This window comes from Silurus aristotelis (assembly GCF_946808225.1).
Source record: "Silurus aristotelis genome assembly, chromosome: 3".
NCBI lineage: Eukaryota > Metazoa > Chordata > Actinopteri > Siluriformes > Siluridae > Silurus > Silurus aristotelis.
The window spans coordinates 28,209,796-28,228,992 of NC_139576.1; the positions used below are offsets into that span (position 1 = coordinate 28,209,796).

Below are 19,197 nucleotides of genomic sequence, written 5' to 3' on the forward strand. Positions count from 1 at the left end.
TCTTTGGTTGACTCCACAGGGGCCATCAAACCATAAAACAATTCACTCTCGGAACTCGCATAAGAATAACAGGAGTATATACTGCATGAACAATAAACAAAAGAAAAGAAAACCCCAGAAAAGAAATAGTACCCAGCTGGGATTAAGTCTCTGGTTGGCACGCTACGTTGGAGCTCATGTGAAAGTGTATACAGTTGATACTCACAAAATCCAAAGGAACAGTGAAACTTGCACACGACGCACCAACTTGGAAAAACACGATTATCCGTTCAATCGATTCGATTTTCCCTGGTGTCCATCCACGAACACGTACTGTGCAAATCATCCATCCAACGATGTAAACGAAGAAGAGATGCAGCATAAACCACCATGTGTCCTCAGTCTTTCCTGAAGAATTGCGCGACCTTCACTTTTTCCGTTACTCACTTGCTGTATTCGTGTTGCCAATTGTTCCACAAGGTTTGTACATTCAAACTTTTTTTTCTGCGACTTTGCAAACTGTACAACTCACACAAAGCTCACATAGTCCTGGGACTAAAAAACTGCGTCATCTTTGTCCTTCACGTGAACGCGTGCACCTGAGTACCTTCACTCTTACACTCTCTACATAGAGTTCATTCACAATTATTTTACTAAGCAGTCTTTTATCTGTTCATTGTTCTTGTATATCGTTCACAAACCCAGTAGTCAGGCTTTACACCTGCACCGCATGATTAGCGCACCTTTTCCTCCTCGTGTCGTCCTTCTCTCTCACTCTCTTTGTGAAATGAACAAGGTTTAACTCGTAAAAGAAAATAAAAACTAAATAATTATTAGAGCCTAACTTAGCAGGCCTCTACATAAATAATAAATAGAATGTCCCACTTCACATGACACAAACATACATCTTGTTTGTATCTTCTCCTATAAAGAAAGCAAGTGTTTAACTCTACCTCAATAATAGTTACACTCTAAAAGGTTTAGTTATTTACCTCTGTTCTAATATTGTCTCTTCTTTTTTTATTTCAAAAACGATTTCTTTCTTTCCTAACAAGGGTGCATTGTATATAGCAGAATATAATGTTGTATTAACATAAGTTATACCTTAAATACTGGTCCCGGTACAGTATACATCTGTTTTAATGCTGTCTTTTCTTTTGAGGCTTGATGTCAAAGTTAACATTTTATCTGATCATGAAATGTACCATACTGTCTTGATACACTTTTATAAAACTTTAAGCTCTCCAAAGCAAGTATAACCCGGAAACCATGCCCACAAACGCATGAACAAAGGAAGCTTTTAAGTTTAAACCCTTTAATTTTAAGGTGAATGATGCAATTGATTAACTATCAGAAAAGGATATTATTAAGAAAAAATAACCAGAATGGCCCGTACAGGGATCGAACCCGCGACCTTGCCTTTATTAGCACCACGCTCTAACCAACTGAGTTAACCGGCCAACACTACAACACGCCTCCTCCAAAGGCACTCCTCCGACGAGCGACAGGTTGGCCAGTGTTGCTTGGTGGATTGCTGTAAGTTTGAGTATCATTAACAGTTCAGGAACTAGTAGTAAACATTGTTATATATAATTAGGAATGAAAACATCACTTTATTGAGATTTTGTAAATAAAATTAAATATTGCAACAACTATTTCTGCATACCCTTACGAGAAAAATAAATCAAGGACCGTGACGTCGGAGCGACGTGGGGCCGCCTTCCCGTGGTCTCACCACCTGCAGGAAGGACCGTAAAGGACGGTGCTGTGAGGATTGGGCAGCAGTCGAACGCGGGGGCCTGCTTAGACTGCTGCCCCCGCGACCTGAATTACGGATAAGCGGGAGAAAATGAATGAATGAATAAATGAACTAGTGGGTCTCCTAGTCACATTTTTACACATGGGAGTCATAAGTCCCACTCACCATGCAGAGTACAAAACACTTTTCTAAACCAAGGAGACAATGTAGCTGTGGTGAAATGACACAAATGGAAGTGTTGAAGAAAGCATTTCCACATTTAAATCTCAAGAGTCGGCGGATTCGGCTAAAGCGAATCCTGACGGCAAACTTTTTAACAGCTATAAAGTGTAATCTATTAATATAAAGTGTGGGTTTGGTCATATGAGGGGATTTCAGTCAGCATCAGGGGGTAATTTTGCTGGTGTCGGCATAAAGACTGAGCAGTGTGTAAGAGCAGTGTCTCTGTTGTGTTACAGCTCCATCAACACTTTAATCTCGTAAGGAGCGCAAGACTGAGAGGAACCACCACAACCAGAGTCCACCCACATCCAGCTCAAGTTCCAGCTGTGGAGGAGAAACCAGCTGCAGCTCAAGTTCCAGCTGTGGAGGAGAAACCAGCACAAGTTTAATATTCAGTTAAAGCTTCTTCAGCATCTGTGAGTGAAGTCCAGATCTACAAGGACACAACATTAACAACAAAACACACACACAAACACACACACACACACACACACACACACACACACACACACACACACACACACACACACACACACAACAATAACTATATTTAGTAGTTATATTTTGGGCTGCAGATATACAATATCTGCATAATATCAATATAACAATATACAAGAGAAAATATGACGGGTCTCTTATAATAAACAAGTAATATGTTTCCTCTTTGGAAAAATTCTTTTTTATTGCTGAAATTGCAGTCTGTGAAAACTAAACCTATTTAGTGCATTTAAGTGCATTTTATTCGCAGTGTAAAAGGTGCCTGCAAAACTGTCTTCAACTGAGAGCTTAGACGCCCTGTTTGACAAAAGTGAGGTTTTTAACATGTGGTGTCACATCACCACATACACACACTCTGACGATTATCAGCAGCTTAATAAGGACCACCAGATTCGGCGGTGCTCGTCAGAAAGGTGTCACCAAGATTAATATAAACTTCTGCTCAGTGCGCCAGTGCAAAAGCTTTTTATTGCTCAATGTGTGGAAGGAATGAAATACCCTGAGGTCAAGAGTTTCATGCTCTACTGACTGATCCAGCAGGAGACGTCACCTCTGTTGACCTGCTCCAGCAAAGCACTAGCTCATGGGCCTCATGCAGAACACACGCCAGCTACCGACTAGCGGTTTAAGGACAATCAGTGCCAATGAAGCTTTCAGAATTACCAAATGAAACAATGCCAAAGTCTCTGTGGTGCAACTTGTGTACTGTGTGTGAATGACGGCTAATCAGCACGGATTCTCCATCTTTCCTCAGCCAATGGCGCGACTTTATATGCGCTTTAGCTCCATCTTTGTTCATCCAGTTGCGGCCACAGAGTTTTTTTTTTCTTTAGATGTTTTACTGTAGACCGCGGCACGGATATTCTCTGGAATTAAACTTTGAGAAAATTCAGGTAAAATGAACTACACAAACATTTAAGTTTTTCTAGTATGTTATCGTGCATTCAGGTGTTTTTTTTTGCAAGCTCGGCACTCGGCATTATAATATTATTGCATCACTTTTCATGCTTCTCTCTCTTCTATATTAACAACATCAACAGAATCGCAAATCTTTCATATTTTTCAAGTGCATGCATTACGCTCGAGTGTTTGTTTAGTGTAACAAATAATTATATCATGATGCTGCATCACTTCTAATGTAACTGTTTTCTACCTGATTTGTGCATTTGTAGTGTTTATTATGTAAATGTAGTCAGTATTTTTAGCTAAAAAGCCTAAACATGTTTCAAATGGCCCAGAGATGTTAAAAATGTCATACAAGGCTTTAGGGGACGATGAGTGGACGTCTCAAGTGTGGCGGGGTTAAAAAAATAATAAAAAAGTAAATAAATATATACTTCTTATTTAGATCTGTAAAAAATACCAAGACTAAAAGGTGAAAAAAACCTGTTTTCCATACTCTTTATTGTTCTTTGACCAGGTCGTAAGTGTTCCACCTGCTGCAAGTGTTCCACCTGCTTTACTCCACTCCTACTCCTGTAGCGCCCTCTACCTCCACCCCCACCATTATACAGCCTGCACTTACATTATCAATGCTCATTCATTATTTTCATATTTTATAGTCATATTGTCTTTTATTAAATAGAAGATTATTTGTGTTTTTTTCAAAAGGGAAATCAGATCTTTACATTTCCAGCACATGTATGATTTTACATGAATGTCAGTCTGTTCTGTCGCCTCTCATTCAATCAATGCAGATTCATGTAATTTAAAAAGACCTTTATATGTCATTATCATCATTATTATTATTCTTAAGTTAATAATATACAATATGTAGCGTTACATCCTGGTAGTCAAAGTCCATCTCCTTCAACCAGTGATTCATCTGCATCCAGTCCTTCATCTGCATCCAGTCCTTCATCTGCATCCAGTCCTGCTGTTTCTTCCAGTTCTGCTCCTTTAATAATTTCTTGCTGGTGTTTTGAGCGACTTTTAAACCCAATTAGGGACTTTTTTTTATCATTGTATTTGGTTATATCTATTGTTAAATAACCTTTATTAATATATACATAGTTTTGTAATATTTGTATCTTTGTGTGTTTGCATCTATTATAATTTATCATTTGACATTCTTGTAGCATTTTCAGTAATTAAAAATAAATTGTTTTATCGTTTATAGAACAGTGATTTGTGAATTATTCTGTGAACTTGCTGAATCCATTATCATCATCATCATTATTATTATTATTATTATTATTATTATTATTATTATTATTATTATTATTAATAATAATATTATTATTAAGTAGAATATAAATATAAAACATAAATACAAAACACGTACCATATAATGAAAAATAGACTTTTGTTAAAACAAGTGTTAAAAGTTAAATAAGTACATTAAGAAAATAAATATACATAGATTTTATGCCCTTTATTGGAATTTCCAGTAAAAAAAAAAAAAATCAGTCAAATCACACAGATATTAAATAACATGAATGACAAGTGATGTATTTTCATTCACATCATCAGTATTTTTGTGCACTATTGGGGGATTTCAGCGGACCTGAGGTGGGATTCGAACCGACGTCATTCACATCAGAGATTCTCCCTGGGAAGCACATAAAAAGGCAGTTTACTATAAAATATATACATCAATCTGCCAAAAACCTTAACAAATGTACAAGGCATGTTTCATCTTTCCATTTCCTTTCTTTTTCTTCCATTTTTCTATTTTTTTCTTTCTCTTTTTCCTGTTTTTCCTTCTTCCCCTTCTTTTTCCCTCTTTCCACCTCTTAACAGACTATTGATCTCCAGCTTCACACAGCTCACATCCTCAACTGTCAGTCTCACACTGCCCTCTAACAGGACATGCTTTATATTCCAATCTGTACTAATGCTAACTAAATGCTAACTTCTGTTTGTGTTTTAATGCAGTGATTCTCAATCTTTTTCTGCCATTTACCACTTCAGAGGGGTGGATTTTTTTTTGGACCTCTGTCACCTCAAAAAAGGATAAATGAAGGATATAGGGATATAAGAGACATAGGGATCAAATAAAGGATAATGAAATAATTCAAGTTGAAAGATGTCTAATTTATTGAACTATCCAATTCTAAATGAACATCAACTAGCATCAAAAACAAAAATAGTGAAAATAAAGGTGTAGTTGTGTTATCACTTGGCCTTCTGTCACATTGCAGTCTGTGCAAAAATAAAGCAAATCTAGACATTTTTTCACAACGGGGTTGTAGACTTGATACTGTCACTCTCAAGTCATGTTCAATATTGAACTGAGATCTGTATTTAGTTTCCAGTGTAGCAACATCTGAAAAGTCTCAGAGATAAGATGTGGCAAAAGGAACAGAATAAAACAAAGCACAGTTATATTTTCTTTAAGGCTGAATTTGTGGTTTATTGCTCCTACCATCTACCTTGTTTTTGTCTGCTTGTGCTGAATTACCTGTTTGTTTGTTATTTTATGGTCAATGTCACACATTTATCCATTGAATATATTTTCACAACATTGTTTGTGGTGCTTTGAGTGTATGAACTTTATTCATAGTGAAAATCATTAATGAAGAACAAATAAATAAATAAATCCTGCCGTTCATTGCGCCCCACCTGTCATGTCTTTATTCCCCACTAGAGGGCCGCGTCACACACTTTGATAACCACTGAGCTAGGCTAACTAGCCGGCTAACTAATCTTAGCTTCAATAGTTTTTATCCTTAGTCTAAATATTCTACATTTGGTGAGCATAGTATAAACTAACTATAAATGTCTTAATACGAATGTTTTTGTCTTTTGGTCAACTTTTAGTCAAATATTCTAAGAAACTAGCTAACACGAAAACAGCGCTAGCAAACCCGGCTAGCATGAGGCTAATGATGATGTTCTCCTACACCATTAGCCGAAATGTCCAATTCTGCTCAATGCAACATATTCTTAATTTTTATTAAATTCAGACTAAACGGAGCTCATTACTGATGATGCAGTGGAGCTGCAGGTGTGGAAAAGTCACCTGTCCCAATACTTTTGGTCACACAGTGTAGATCAGACGCAGGATGTAGAATCACTGAAAGCATTTTAAATAAGATTCATTGGTCTGTTTTGTGTACATGCAGGATTCAGGACCATTTTTATTTTATTATATTTAAGTTAGTTTTGTATTAAAATAATAATTTTATAGTGTTTCAGATTTAAGTGCCTGTGATATATGTGTCCAACTGGTCATGTGACCAGAGTGATACTGCAGAAAAGTTTCTATGACGTCATCATAAAATTCTAGTATCTCCTTGACAACCATCAAACAAACACACAGACGCAATAAAAGCAGCAGCAGAGACTGATAAACATTATAACTGTTCATCTACTACTGACTATTAGGTACCTGATAAGTAGCTTTGCTATATATATATAGTTATTTTAAATATTTCTTAGACTGTTTTGTGCTTTTTGTTAACTTTATTTTTGTACTGGGTCTATGTAGAAATGTAAGATCTTTAAACCTGTATGTTTTACAATCTTTCAACATTTCAGAGTGGAAACTGATTGTAGTTTACTCATACTGATGTTTTAGTGTTTAAGACTGTAGGTTTGGTGTTTTTTCTCTTGTTTATACCTGACAGTTTGTTTAATAGTTTGTTTGTTGTTGTTTTTTTAGATAAAAAATGAATTCCAGTATTTCAGCACTGTATGTTGGTGATCTGCACCATGAAGTGACAGAAAACATGCTGATGGAGAAATTCAGCTCTGTGGGCCACGTTCACTCCATCCGGATCTGCAGGAACTGGAACGCCGGCGTTTCACTCAGTTACGCCTATGTCAACTTTTACCAGCGAGCCGATGGTAATTAAATCCTCATTAAACCCCAATACACTATTTCTGCATTTATACCAGTTTATCGTCTACTTAATATTCCAAATAATTTCTGTATTATTTTACTACTTTATTATGTGAATATGTTCAGGTTTTGTGCCTTAAATAAAATGTAAGAGTGTTTTCTCCTCACTCATTTTTCCCCAGTCTTTTTTACTGAAATGAATGACCTGTAATGAATTTTTTTTCCTCAGCTGAGCGAGCGTTGGAAACACTTAATTGTGAGCTCCTTATGGGGAACCCTATGAGAGTCATGTGGTCTCAGAGGGATTCCACCACGAGGAAAAGTGGCATCGGGAACTTGTTCGTCAAGAACTTGGACCTGGAGAAGATTGACAGCATGGCCCTTTTTGACCTGTTTTCAGTCTTTGGGAAGATCCTGTCATGCAGGGTTTGTGCTTTAAACTGTTTGGATCTGAATAACATCTGTATAGCATGATTAACATGTTTTCTACTAAAGTCCTGTATTTGATCTGTTTGATATGAATTGTGTGTTGACATGACGTGTCTCTCCTGAAGGTTGTCGGTTACAAGACGGGGACAAAAGGATATGGATACGTCCAATTTGAGTCTCCAGAGGCGGCGGATTTGGCAAAAGAGAAGCTCAATGGCAAACTCCTCAACGGCCATAAAGTGTAATCTATTAATATAAAGTGTGGGTTTGGTCATATGAGGGGATTTCAGTCAGCATCAGGGGGTAATTTTGCTGGTGTCGGCATAAAGACTAACAGCAGTGTGTAAGAGCAGTGTCTCTGTTGTGTTACAGCTCCATCCAACACTTTAAGTCTCGTAAGGAGCGCGAGACTGAGAGGAACCACCACACCCAGGTTTTCACCAACAAGCAGACCTTACTGAGACGAGAACACCAGGATAACCCTGTCCATCATAACGTGCAGAGGATGGAGAATGTGCAGGTGAAGACTGTACCCTAAACATCTACCACCCCGTGCTGCCCACATTAAAATGCTTTGATGCTGAAGTTCAATATTGCAGTTAAATGGGTTACTGGCTGAAATGGTTTAAGAACCATTTAACCTCCTCTAGCTGGTTCCCTCAAGAGCCTCCTGCTAGCAGTGATGATAATCTGATAAAACAAAATGAACTGAAGTGTTAACAGCTGTGTGTGTCTGTGTGTTACAGACTCAGAATATAACTCCCTCTTTCACACCAAGCCAGAAGGTAGAGCCAAATAAAGAAAATACCCCAGCAGTAGACACTGCAACAGTCCCTGCTGTAGAAGAGCTTACAACTGTGGATGAGAAACCAGCTCCACCTCAAGTTCCAGCTGTAGAACAGAGTCCAGCTCCACCTCAAGTTCCAGCTGTAGAACAGAGTCCAGCTCCACCTCAAGTTCCAGCTGTAGAACAGAGTTCAGCTTCACCTCAAGTCCCAGCTGTAGAACAGAGTCCAGCTCCACCTCAAGTTCCAGCTGTAGAACAGAGTCCAACTCCACCTCAAGTTCCAGCTGTAGAACAGAGTCCAGCTCCACCTCATGTTCCAGCTGTAGAACAGAGTCCAGCTCCACCTCATGTTCCAGATGTGCAGGATGTATTCATGGCTGCAGCACCTCAGAAGCGCTTAACCATATACATGTTGGAGTCTGCAGATTTTGAAATGCAGATCCAGATGGCACGTAAGTGTTAAACTTACTCAGACACACACACAAACACACACACACACACACACACACACACACACACACACACACACACACACACACAGGCAGTTATCAGTAAAGTCTCTCTCTCTCTCTCTCTCTCTCTCTCTCTCTCTCTCTCTCTGCAGATGATCACCTGTTGCCTCTGGTAGAGAAAATCCACCCAGCTGAAGCGAATAAAATTTCATGGATGCTGATTGGGAGTGAAAACAACTTTGAAATCATTAACATGATTTCAGATCCTGATCTTCTGCGAGCCAAAGTGAGCACACACACACACACACACACACACACACACACACACACACACACACACACACACACACACACACTACTATTATATTTAGAAATTATTTGTAATAAGTGGTTGTAGTAACAAGTGTATTATTATGTTAAATAATATTATATTAAAATAATGGTTTGGTTTTGGTCATGTGGAAACAAAACCCCACCCACCAATTCCTCATTTACATCTATTCATAATCACACACATCACTCCTCTATTCACTCTTTATATGCATGTGACACACGTGATAGAAGTGTATATGTGTGTGTTTGTGTGCAGGTGGATGAAATGAACATAATCCTAACAACAGGAAAAGCAGGAGTCAAGTCGGTGAGTCGGTATCCACACACACACACACACACACACACACACACACACACACACACACACACACTGTTTTTGAGTGTTTTGAATCGTGATTATTATACATTTTATAAGAACTTTAAGAGGAACTTGTCAAGTGATTGTGATACACATTTTAACAACACATTTTAATGAATATTTTCCTCCTATACAATCTACAGCTTTAAACCCAGTTTATAATCTCACTGAACTGCAGCATTGATTCACTTAAATCATAGTACATTTGTATTATTTTTAATGTATTATTAGTACAGTTGCAGCTGCATGTAGAGCTGCTACTAGATGAAAAGGATTAGAGGTGATGTAGGGCTTTTGTGTGTGTTTACAGAAAAATCCAGACTCTGGTGAGGACTATGAGGTCTGTGCTGATGATCACTAAATTGATTGAAGATTACGTTCACGTTCTTAGTGGTTCTGATGAGGAACATAATCAGGATGGCCCCCACTCTGTTCAGATTGAGTTTATAATTGTTTACATCATAAACATATAAGTTAATATATATATATATATATATATATATATATATATATATATATATATTTATACATATATATATATCCGTAATTCGGGTCGCGTATATATATATATATATATATATATATATATATATATATATATATATATATATATATATATATATATATATATATATAAATAATTAGAATAATAATAATTATAATGGGTTCAGCAGGTTCACAGAATAATTCACGAGTCACTTTTCTATGTACAATAAAACATTTTTTTTTTAATTACTGAAAATGCTACAAAAATGTCAAACGATAACGTATAATTGATGCAAACACACAAAGGTACAAATACTATTTCAAAATATGTATATATTAGTAAGGGGTATTTAACAATAAATATAAACATGTGAAATGAACAAGTCCCTAAGTGGGTTTAAAAAAAACAACCTAATTATAAACAACAATAGATAAAAATAGTAGTAAATCCACAAAAGTAGAATCATAACATAACTATATAATATTAGCAAAAATATTTATAAACAGTAAAATGATATCAAGTCTCTGAGTGGCTTAAAATACTGGAAATTAATAATTGAAGGAGCAGAACTGGAAGAAACAGTAGGTGTGGATGCAGATGAAGGTCTGGATGCAGATGAAGGACTGGATGCAGATGAATCACTGGCTGAAGGAGATGGACTTTGACTACCAGGCTGAAAAGACACATATTGTAAATGATAAACTTAAGAATAATAATGATGATCATAATGACATATGAAGGTCTTTTTAAATGACATGAATCTGCATTGGTACATTTACATTAGGTTTGACTGCTGAATTGTTGCTGAAGGATCCACCAAACCGTGACTTTGTAAACAAAAAAAAAGAGAGGCGACAGAACAGACTGACATTCATGTAAAATCATACATGTGCTGGAAATGTAAAGATCTGATTTCCCTTTTGAAGAAAACACAAAATCTTCTATCCAATAAAATACAATATGACTATAAAATATAAAAAATAATGAATGAGCAGTGATAATGTAAGTGCAGGCTGTATAATGGTGAGGGTGGAGGTAGGGGGCGCTACAGCAGTAGGAGTGGAGTAAAGCAGGTGGAACACTTGCAGAAGGTGGAACACTTACGACCTGGTAGAAGAACAATGAAGAGTGTGGAAAACAGGTTTAATTCACCTTTTAGTCTTGGTATTTTTTACAGATCTAAATAAGAAGAAACATTGCAAAATCTAACATTCACACATTAATATGTTTAATCCACAATCATCTCTGTACACTAGTGAGAGTCTGAGGGCAGAAGTGAAGTGATATTAAAATCAATAAATATAACACTACAATTAAAAAAATTTTAATAAATAGTATAAAGGCAAAATTAAAAGGCAATTTTAAAAAAATGTAAATCTATTGTAATTTTTTTTTCTTGCTTGCTATGTTTTATCTGATTTACGCAGGTCATAAATAAAAACTGTGCTTAAAATATTTTAACAATTATACAATTTTTACAATTTAACAATAATGTCAGTGCTTCCACTATTTAATAACTGGATGAGAAATGGGAGTAGATCAAGCAAACATTGTTATATATAATTAGGAATGAAAACATCACTTTATTGAGATTTTGTAAATAAAATTAAATATTGCAACAACTATTTCTGCATACCCTTACGAGAAAAATAAATCAAGGACCGTGACGTCGGAGCGACGTGGGGCCGCCTTCCAGTGGGCTCACCACCTGCAGGAGGGACCGTAAGGGAGCGGTGCTGAGAGGATTGGGCAGCAGTCGAAGGCGGGGGCCTTGACAGCCCGATCCCTGGACACGGAGAAGTGTCTGGGGAATCTGCTTAGACTGCTGCCCCCGCGACCCGAATTACGGATAAGCGGGAGAAAATGAATAAATATTTCTGCATCCCACAGCAGAGGACATTTAAAGCACATGAGTTTGTTCAGAAATATAGTTCTGCAGGTCGACAGTAACGTGACATGAAAGAGATGATTACCTGAAAGTCTGAAATTAACACTTTAGGAGGGTGGAATCCACAAAGCATTTTCTGTGGTCCACCGGAAAGTTTCGACTGGCCGTGGACCTGCATTGGACATTTCTCACTCTGTACAAATAAAGACCTTTAGGTTATAGTAACTGTGTTTAATCATGTTCTATTATAAATTGTTGTCTGCACATACCTTATGAAACAGATTGAAACCATTTCTTCTGATGGGGAGCAGCTTCAGAGCATAACCCCAGTGCTGGCAAACCGCACACTCAACATCCTCTACCGCCACAGACGAGACGTCCACTCATCATTCCCTAAAGGCTTGTGTGACTTTTTAGACATTTCTGGGACAGTTAAAACATGTTTTGTTTAATAGCTAAGAAATAACTACATTTACATACTAGTAACACAAACACTAACACACAGCACTACTTAATGTGCTACTGTATGTGCTACTGTACTATAAATACAGTTACACTATCATAACAATAACATTATTAATGACAGATAACAAAATATAAACCGCGAACAAAATACGTCTGCTACATTTGTGTGTTCACCATATGGCCTAGACATGGTAACCAAGGCAAGAAACACCAGACCCTAGCTGTCAGGATGGGCGAGTGGTCTAAGGTGTTGTGTCACAGTCTTCCCTGGTGGCGTGGGTTTGAATCCCACTTTCCAAACTGAGCCCATGCAGTGGAGACTTACTGAGTTGATTCTGAAAGAACATGAGAGAAAACTATTCAACATGTTGACTCTGTTTGATTCAATGGTTTGCTTGGATAATGCTCAAGTCTTCTGTTGCTTGTTTAATACTAAAAATATTTTGCCAACATTTCACTGAATATCAAAGACTCATCCAAATGCTTGAGCATGTCTTTGGACAAAAATAGTTGAAACCTTGCTGTGACACACCGGTCTAGGTTTTATTTGACATCACTGGCTTGAACGCTTGTTTTGTTATCATGATTGCTAAGCATGGTCTCTCATTTTAACAGGATCTGGTTCCAGGAATGGCACAAAAGTGTGCAACTGTGTGGCTAAATCTGTGTGTAAATAAAGTGCAAAGGGAAAATAATGCAACGTCTTATCTGCTAGTATCCTCAGATTCCTTATTTTTATTTCTATAGTGGCATTTTATCTTGATAATTCAATTGGGAGATTTATCATTGATGAACCTTGACACTCTCTTATTTACAGCGTTTGTGAAAGAAAAGGTGTCACCTAAAAGTAAATCAGTGTATTGCATAATGTGAACAAGTGAAAAGGACAGATTTCACAACAATGCTGTACAGAGTACACTGATCTGCATAATCCAGTCCTTTATTGTTTTCTGAAAATAAGCTTAGTATGTGAGTTTTAGACCTATCTGGTTGTTCAGAGAAAAAATACAAATCATTACTTTTTGACTAAAAAAGGCTAAACTTGACAAACTGAAAGTAAAACTGTGTGTAGTGCAGGATAACCTTTGTATTCTATTTGACAAAAGCTCGTGAGACTGTTGTACATAGAGCTAAAACGAGCACCTTTTGACTAGCATTTACAGCGACCCTTAATCTTGACGGGTCTAGGCTTTGGACCTGCTGATCAACATCTGCAGTATTAAAGGAAGGAGATCTACTGTATTTGACCAAAAGTATAAAGTGGCAGCGATAGGATTTGTACCATCATGGAAACAGACAACCTTTGCAAAATAGACAGCAACAAACAACAGCTTCGGAAATTCCTTCAAAGGTAGTGGCACACTTGCGTCTTCTGCCAATGGTAAATTTTGGTTTGTTGTCTTAGTTGGCCTCTTGAGGTCACTGAAGGCATGTACATGGACAGCAAGAAAGACGGGGGGGCCACAATCCCTAGGAAAGCCTTTGGAGGAAAGAACTTGCAATGCTTACGCAAACCTCACAGCTTCAAAAATTCCTCTAAACAGTCAAGTATGGCTTTACTGAGAAGCATGGGCGTAAACATTTTTTTTTTAAATATCGCACTCTCTATTGTGAAAAATATGTGTATGTATACCTAAATAATTGTGTAAGTAGAAAAAAAAAAAAAAACGCAAAAAATGCATTTAGAAACAGTTGAGTTCCCCCCCTCCCCTTCCTTACAGTGATTTGCAGAGGTGGCAAAAGTACACACATCCATTACTTAAGTAGAAGTACAGATACTCATGTTTTAAAATACTCGGGTAAAAGTTGAAGTACTGATTATACCTTTTTACTTAAGTGAAAGTTAAGAAGTCTTGGCTCTGACATGTACTTAAGTAAAAAATAGTTATTACTTCTACCCGTTTTAGCTGTTAACTGGAGGTAGATAGATAGATAGATAGATAGATAGATAGATAGATAGATAGATAGATAGATAGATAGATAGATAGATAGATAGATAGATAGATAGATAGATAGATAGATAGATAGATAGATAGATAGATAGATAGATAGATAGATAGATAATTGTCATTGCATAGTACAGGTACACAGCAGCGGAATGCAGTTTGGCATTTACCAGAAGTGCAAAAAGTAGCAATCTCATCTCATCTCATCTTCTCCCGCTTATCCGGGGCCGGGTCGCGGGGGCAGTAGTCTAAGCAGAGATGCCCAGACTCCCCTCTCCCTAGACACTTCTTCCAGCTCTTCCAGGGGGACACCGAAGCGTTCCCAGGCCAGCCGGGAGCCATAGTCTCTCACACCTTCCCGGGAAGGCGTCCAGGAGGCATCCGGAACAGATGCCCGAGCCACCTCAGCTGACCCCTCTGGATGTGGAGGAGCAGCGGCTCTACTCTGAGCTCCTCTCGAGTGACCGAGCTTCTCACCCTATCTCTAAGGGATCGCCCAGCCACCCTGCGGAGAAACAGATAAACATGTAGCATATGTACAGCATGTGATATATATGTAAGCAAATGTACAGTGATTAAATATAAAGGCTGTAACAGTGCAGAGATGTGTGGACATCATTAAGAGCCTTTGCTATGTTTCCACATGGACAGTTAATTAGGTGATACCGGAGAAAGTGCACCTCTTCAAGTCAAGAAGCTTTTATATATATATATATATATATATATATATATATATATATATATATATATATATATATATATATATATATATATATATATATATACAGTGAGGAAAATAAGTATTTGAACACCCTGCTATTTTGCAAGTTCTCCCACTTAGAAATCATGGAGGGGTCTGAAATTATCATCGTAGGTGCATGTCCACTGTGAGAGACATAATCTAAAAAAAAATCCAAAAATCACAATATATGATTTTTAAACTATTTATTTGTATGATTCAGCTGCAAATAAGTATTTGAACACCTGTCTATCAGCTAGAATTCTGACCCTCAAAGACTTGTTAGTCTCCCTTTAAAATGTCCACCTCCACTACATTTATTATCCTAAATTAGATGCACCTGTTTGAGGTCGTTAGCTGCATAAAGACACCTGTCCACCCCATACAATCAGTAAGAATCCAACTACTAACATGGCCAAGACCAAAGAGCTGTCCAAAGACACTAGAGACAAAATTGTACACCTCCACAAGGCTGGAAAGGGCTACGGGGAAATTGCCAAGCAGCTTGGTGAAAAAAGGTCCACTGTTGGAGCAATCATTAGAAAATGGAAGAAGCTAAACATGACTGTCAATCTCCCTCGGACTGGGGCTCCATGCAAGATCTCACCTCGTGGGGTCTTAATGATCCTAAGGAAGGTGAGAAATCAGCCCAGAACTACACGGGAGGAGCTGGTCAATGACCTGAAAAGAGCTGGGACCACCGTTTCCAAGGTTACTGTTGGTAATACACTAAGACGTCATGGTTTTAAATCATGCATGGCACGGAAGGTTCCCCTGCTTAAACCAGCACATGTCCAGGCACGTCTTAAGTTTGCCAATGACCATTTGGATGATCCAGAGGAGTCATGGGAGAAAGTCATGTGGTCAGATGAGACCAAAATAGAACTTTTGGGTCATAATTCCACTAAACATGTTTGGAGGAAGAAGAATGATGAGTACCATCCCAAGAACACCATCCCTACTGTGAAGCATGGGGTGGTAGCATCATGCTTTGGGGGTGGTTTTTTTGCACATGGGACAGGGCGACTGCACTGTATTAAGGAGAGGATGACTGGGGCCATGTATTGCGAGATTTTGGGGAACAACCTCTTTCCTTCAGTTAGAGCATTGAAGATGGGTCGAGGCTGGGTCTTCCAACATGACAATGACCCAAAGCACACAGCCAGGATAACCAAGGAGTGGCTCTGTAAGAAGCATATCAAGGTTCTGGCGTGGCCTAGCCAGTCTCCAGACCTAAACCCAATAGAGAATCTTTGGAGGGAGCTTAAACTCCGTGTTTCTCAGCGACAGGCCAGAAACCTGACTGATCTAGAGAAGATCTGTGTGGAGGAGTGGGCCAAAATCCCTCCTGCAGTGTGTGCAAACCTGGTGAAAAACTACAGGAAACGTTTGACCTCTGTAATTGCAAACAAAAGGCTACTGTACCAAATATTAACTTTGACTTTCTCAGGTGTTCAAATACTTATTTGCAGCTGTATCATACAAATAAATAGTTAAAAAATCATACATTGTGATTTCTGGATTTTTTTTTAGATTATGTCTCTCACAGTGGACATGCACCTACGATGACAATTTCAGACCCCTCCATGATTTCTAAGTGGGAGAACTTGCAAAACAGCAGGGTGTTCAAATACTTATTTTCCTTACTGTATATATATATATATATATATATATATATATATATATATATATATATATATATATATATATATATATATATATATATATATATTTATGTATATATATATATATAAAATCATAGACATTTTACAGATTTAAATGATGTATTGTTTTTATCTGTACGATTAATAAAGTCAGTAATTTAATTTCGTTTCGCCATTATGAGGGAAAAACCCACAAAACGCCACCTAGAGGGTAAATTGTGTAAAACATGGCGGATTTGGTGTTTGATTTGAGACTTGGCGCAAAGTTTACTGATTAAAAATATTTTTCTGTGAAGTTTTTTTATTTATTTTATATCTAAGTAAAGAAGGGACGTCGTTAATAAGTGCATGTTTTGCTGGAGGTTTTAATTTCGCCTCTTTTATATTTAGTTATTTATTTATGTATTACATTTTTATTTTTTTTAATGGTAAAAACAGAAATGCGCGCTGAATTGATAGTGCATTATTAATAATAAATAATAAATAATAAATAATTTGACTTTTGACAGCCAAATATATATATAACTACTTAAAAATTTTGTTACCGAATGAATGTGTCCAGGCTGAAGATCCACATATAGAACACAAGCAGAGAAAAGATGATGATGATCATGAATGTGTCTGTTCTCAGTCATATTCTCATCACTGACTCCCTCTGTCTCATCCACATCAACCCCAAACTTCTTACTGCCTTCTGCCTGCTGATTCTTATCTTTGTAAAGAGTGAGAGTCAGGAATTTATACACCAGCTGATTAAAAAAGACGCGCAGTAACAGGAAATCGGTTGTTCGGCTGAAATCAGCGCGCAGTGAAAAGAAATATTTGATATTTCACCAAATCAATGGATTAAAACTAAAGTAACGAGCCTGTTTTGAAAATGTGAGAAGTAAAAAGTACAGATATTTGTGTAAAAATGTAATGAGTAAAAGTTAAAAGTTGTCTAAAAAATAAATAGTGGAGTAAAGTACTGATACAAAAAAAAACTACCTAAGTACAGTAACGAAGTATTTGTACTCTGTTACTTCCCACCTCTGGTGGTTTGACCCACTGCCTGCTTTCCCAGTTCATCTCACCTACTCTACACACACGAGTCAGGTGTGTTCCTGCGGCTCAATTAATGTTTAACTCCATTAACTAGGGTATTTTATTTACTTTAAATAAAGCGATTCTTTTTAATGTAGTTGATGCAGACTCATTCATAATTTAGTTGCAGCAAAAATGCTGATTAGCGATGTAATTTTCCAAGAATCTATTAGCGATTAAAATATGACTTATCTAGTTAACGTTAGCTTGTTTACAATATCTTGTTGCATAGTGCACTGACACTAACACGCCAAAGCCGTTTCCCATTCATTGTTTTATTTGGGGCGACTTGGCATAATGTTAATTTAACATTAACACACAATTAGCATATTGTTTAGCTGTGCATTTACTAAATGAGCACTGTGCTACATCCGAACTGACCCCACTGTTTTTTTTTGTATAATTAATTTCAATTCTGTTCTTAAATGTGTCTTTGTTAATTTTATATAAAATGTAAAAAAAAAAAAAATTATTCCTTGTTTTGCTTTGTCATTGAACCTGAGAAAAACTTTGAAAATAACCATATTGATGCAGTTTCCATGCCACAATAATAATGATAAAAGCAAAGTTTTTCACTGTGGGGACACTGTGTCTTTATAAGTACAATTTGACTGTATTATTTGTGTCTCCTTCAAAAATTGCTCATGAGAAATTTTATATTTATTGTCCCCCCCTACTGTTAAATGAAATTTACGCCCATGCTGAGAAGCATTATATCCTGAAGACTTGTGATAGAAATAGCAAAAGAGCGACTAAGATACAAACTTGCGACTTGAACCCATGCGTGCAAAGCACAATGGATTAGCAGTCCATTGCCTTAACCTCTCGGCCACCTCGTCCGATAAAGAGGACTGACGGCACTGCTGAAGAAAAAAAGGGGCTTTTATTTTATCGCGCACAAAAGGGAGGTGCAATATGTTATGAGATGGGCCAAGGTTTATAGATAGCGGCTTCTGCCGATGGTACAATTTGCTTTTTTGTCTTAGTTGGGCTCTTGAGCCCACTGGAGGCACGTAAGTGGACAGTGAGAAAGAAGGGGAGCCACAATCCCTAGAAAACCTTTGAAGACAAAAAGTCGCAATTCACACAACCTTGAAAATACTCCCTGGCAGCCGTGGGTAAACCCAGCACCGTAGTCTACTTGGCCAAGCTACCTGTCGCCCAAGGACCCCTTTGGCCCATGAAAGACCACAATGCCTACACCAGACCTATTGCCACTTCTGCTTGCTGGATCTTTGTGCCTTGCAAACGAGCGGATTGTGAAGCAGAAAAACACTTCGGAATGTCAGGCATGCGATGTTCACTTGTGTTGTCGTTTGTAC

The 19,197-nt window shown here is 37.5% G+C and overlaps 2 protein-coding genes across 2 annotated transcripts in view; both read left to right on the forward strand.

Annotated features, from left to right (window-relative positions):
- Positions 1 to 19,197, forward strand: part of LOC310723590 (embryonic polyadenylate-binding protein A-like) — a gene marked incomplete at its 3' end in the record, with an annotated part of 236,156 nt that overhangs the window by 79,240 nt on the left and 137,719 nt on the right. The gene's annotated exons all lie outside the window — the stretch shown is intronic.
- Positions 7,132 to 8,923, forward strand: LOC310724206 (polyadenylate-binding protein 1-like 2; the record flags this gene model as incomplete). Its single annotated transcript, XM_083537949.1, has 6 exons — positions 7,132 to 7,249; positions 7,474 to 7,670; positions 7,799 to 7,914; positions 8,046 to 8,193; positions 8,420 to 8,566; positions 8,825 to 8,923. 6 exons carry the CDS (start codon positions 7,132 to 7,134, stop codon positions 8,921 to 8,923), a joined length of 825 nt encoding a protein of 274 aa, XP_083394075.1.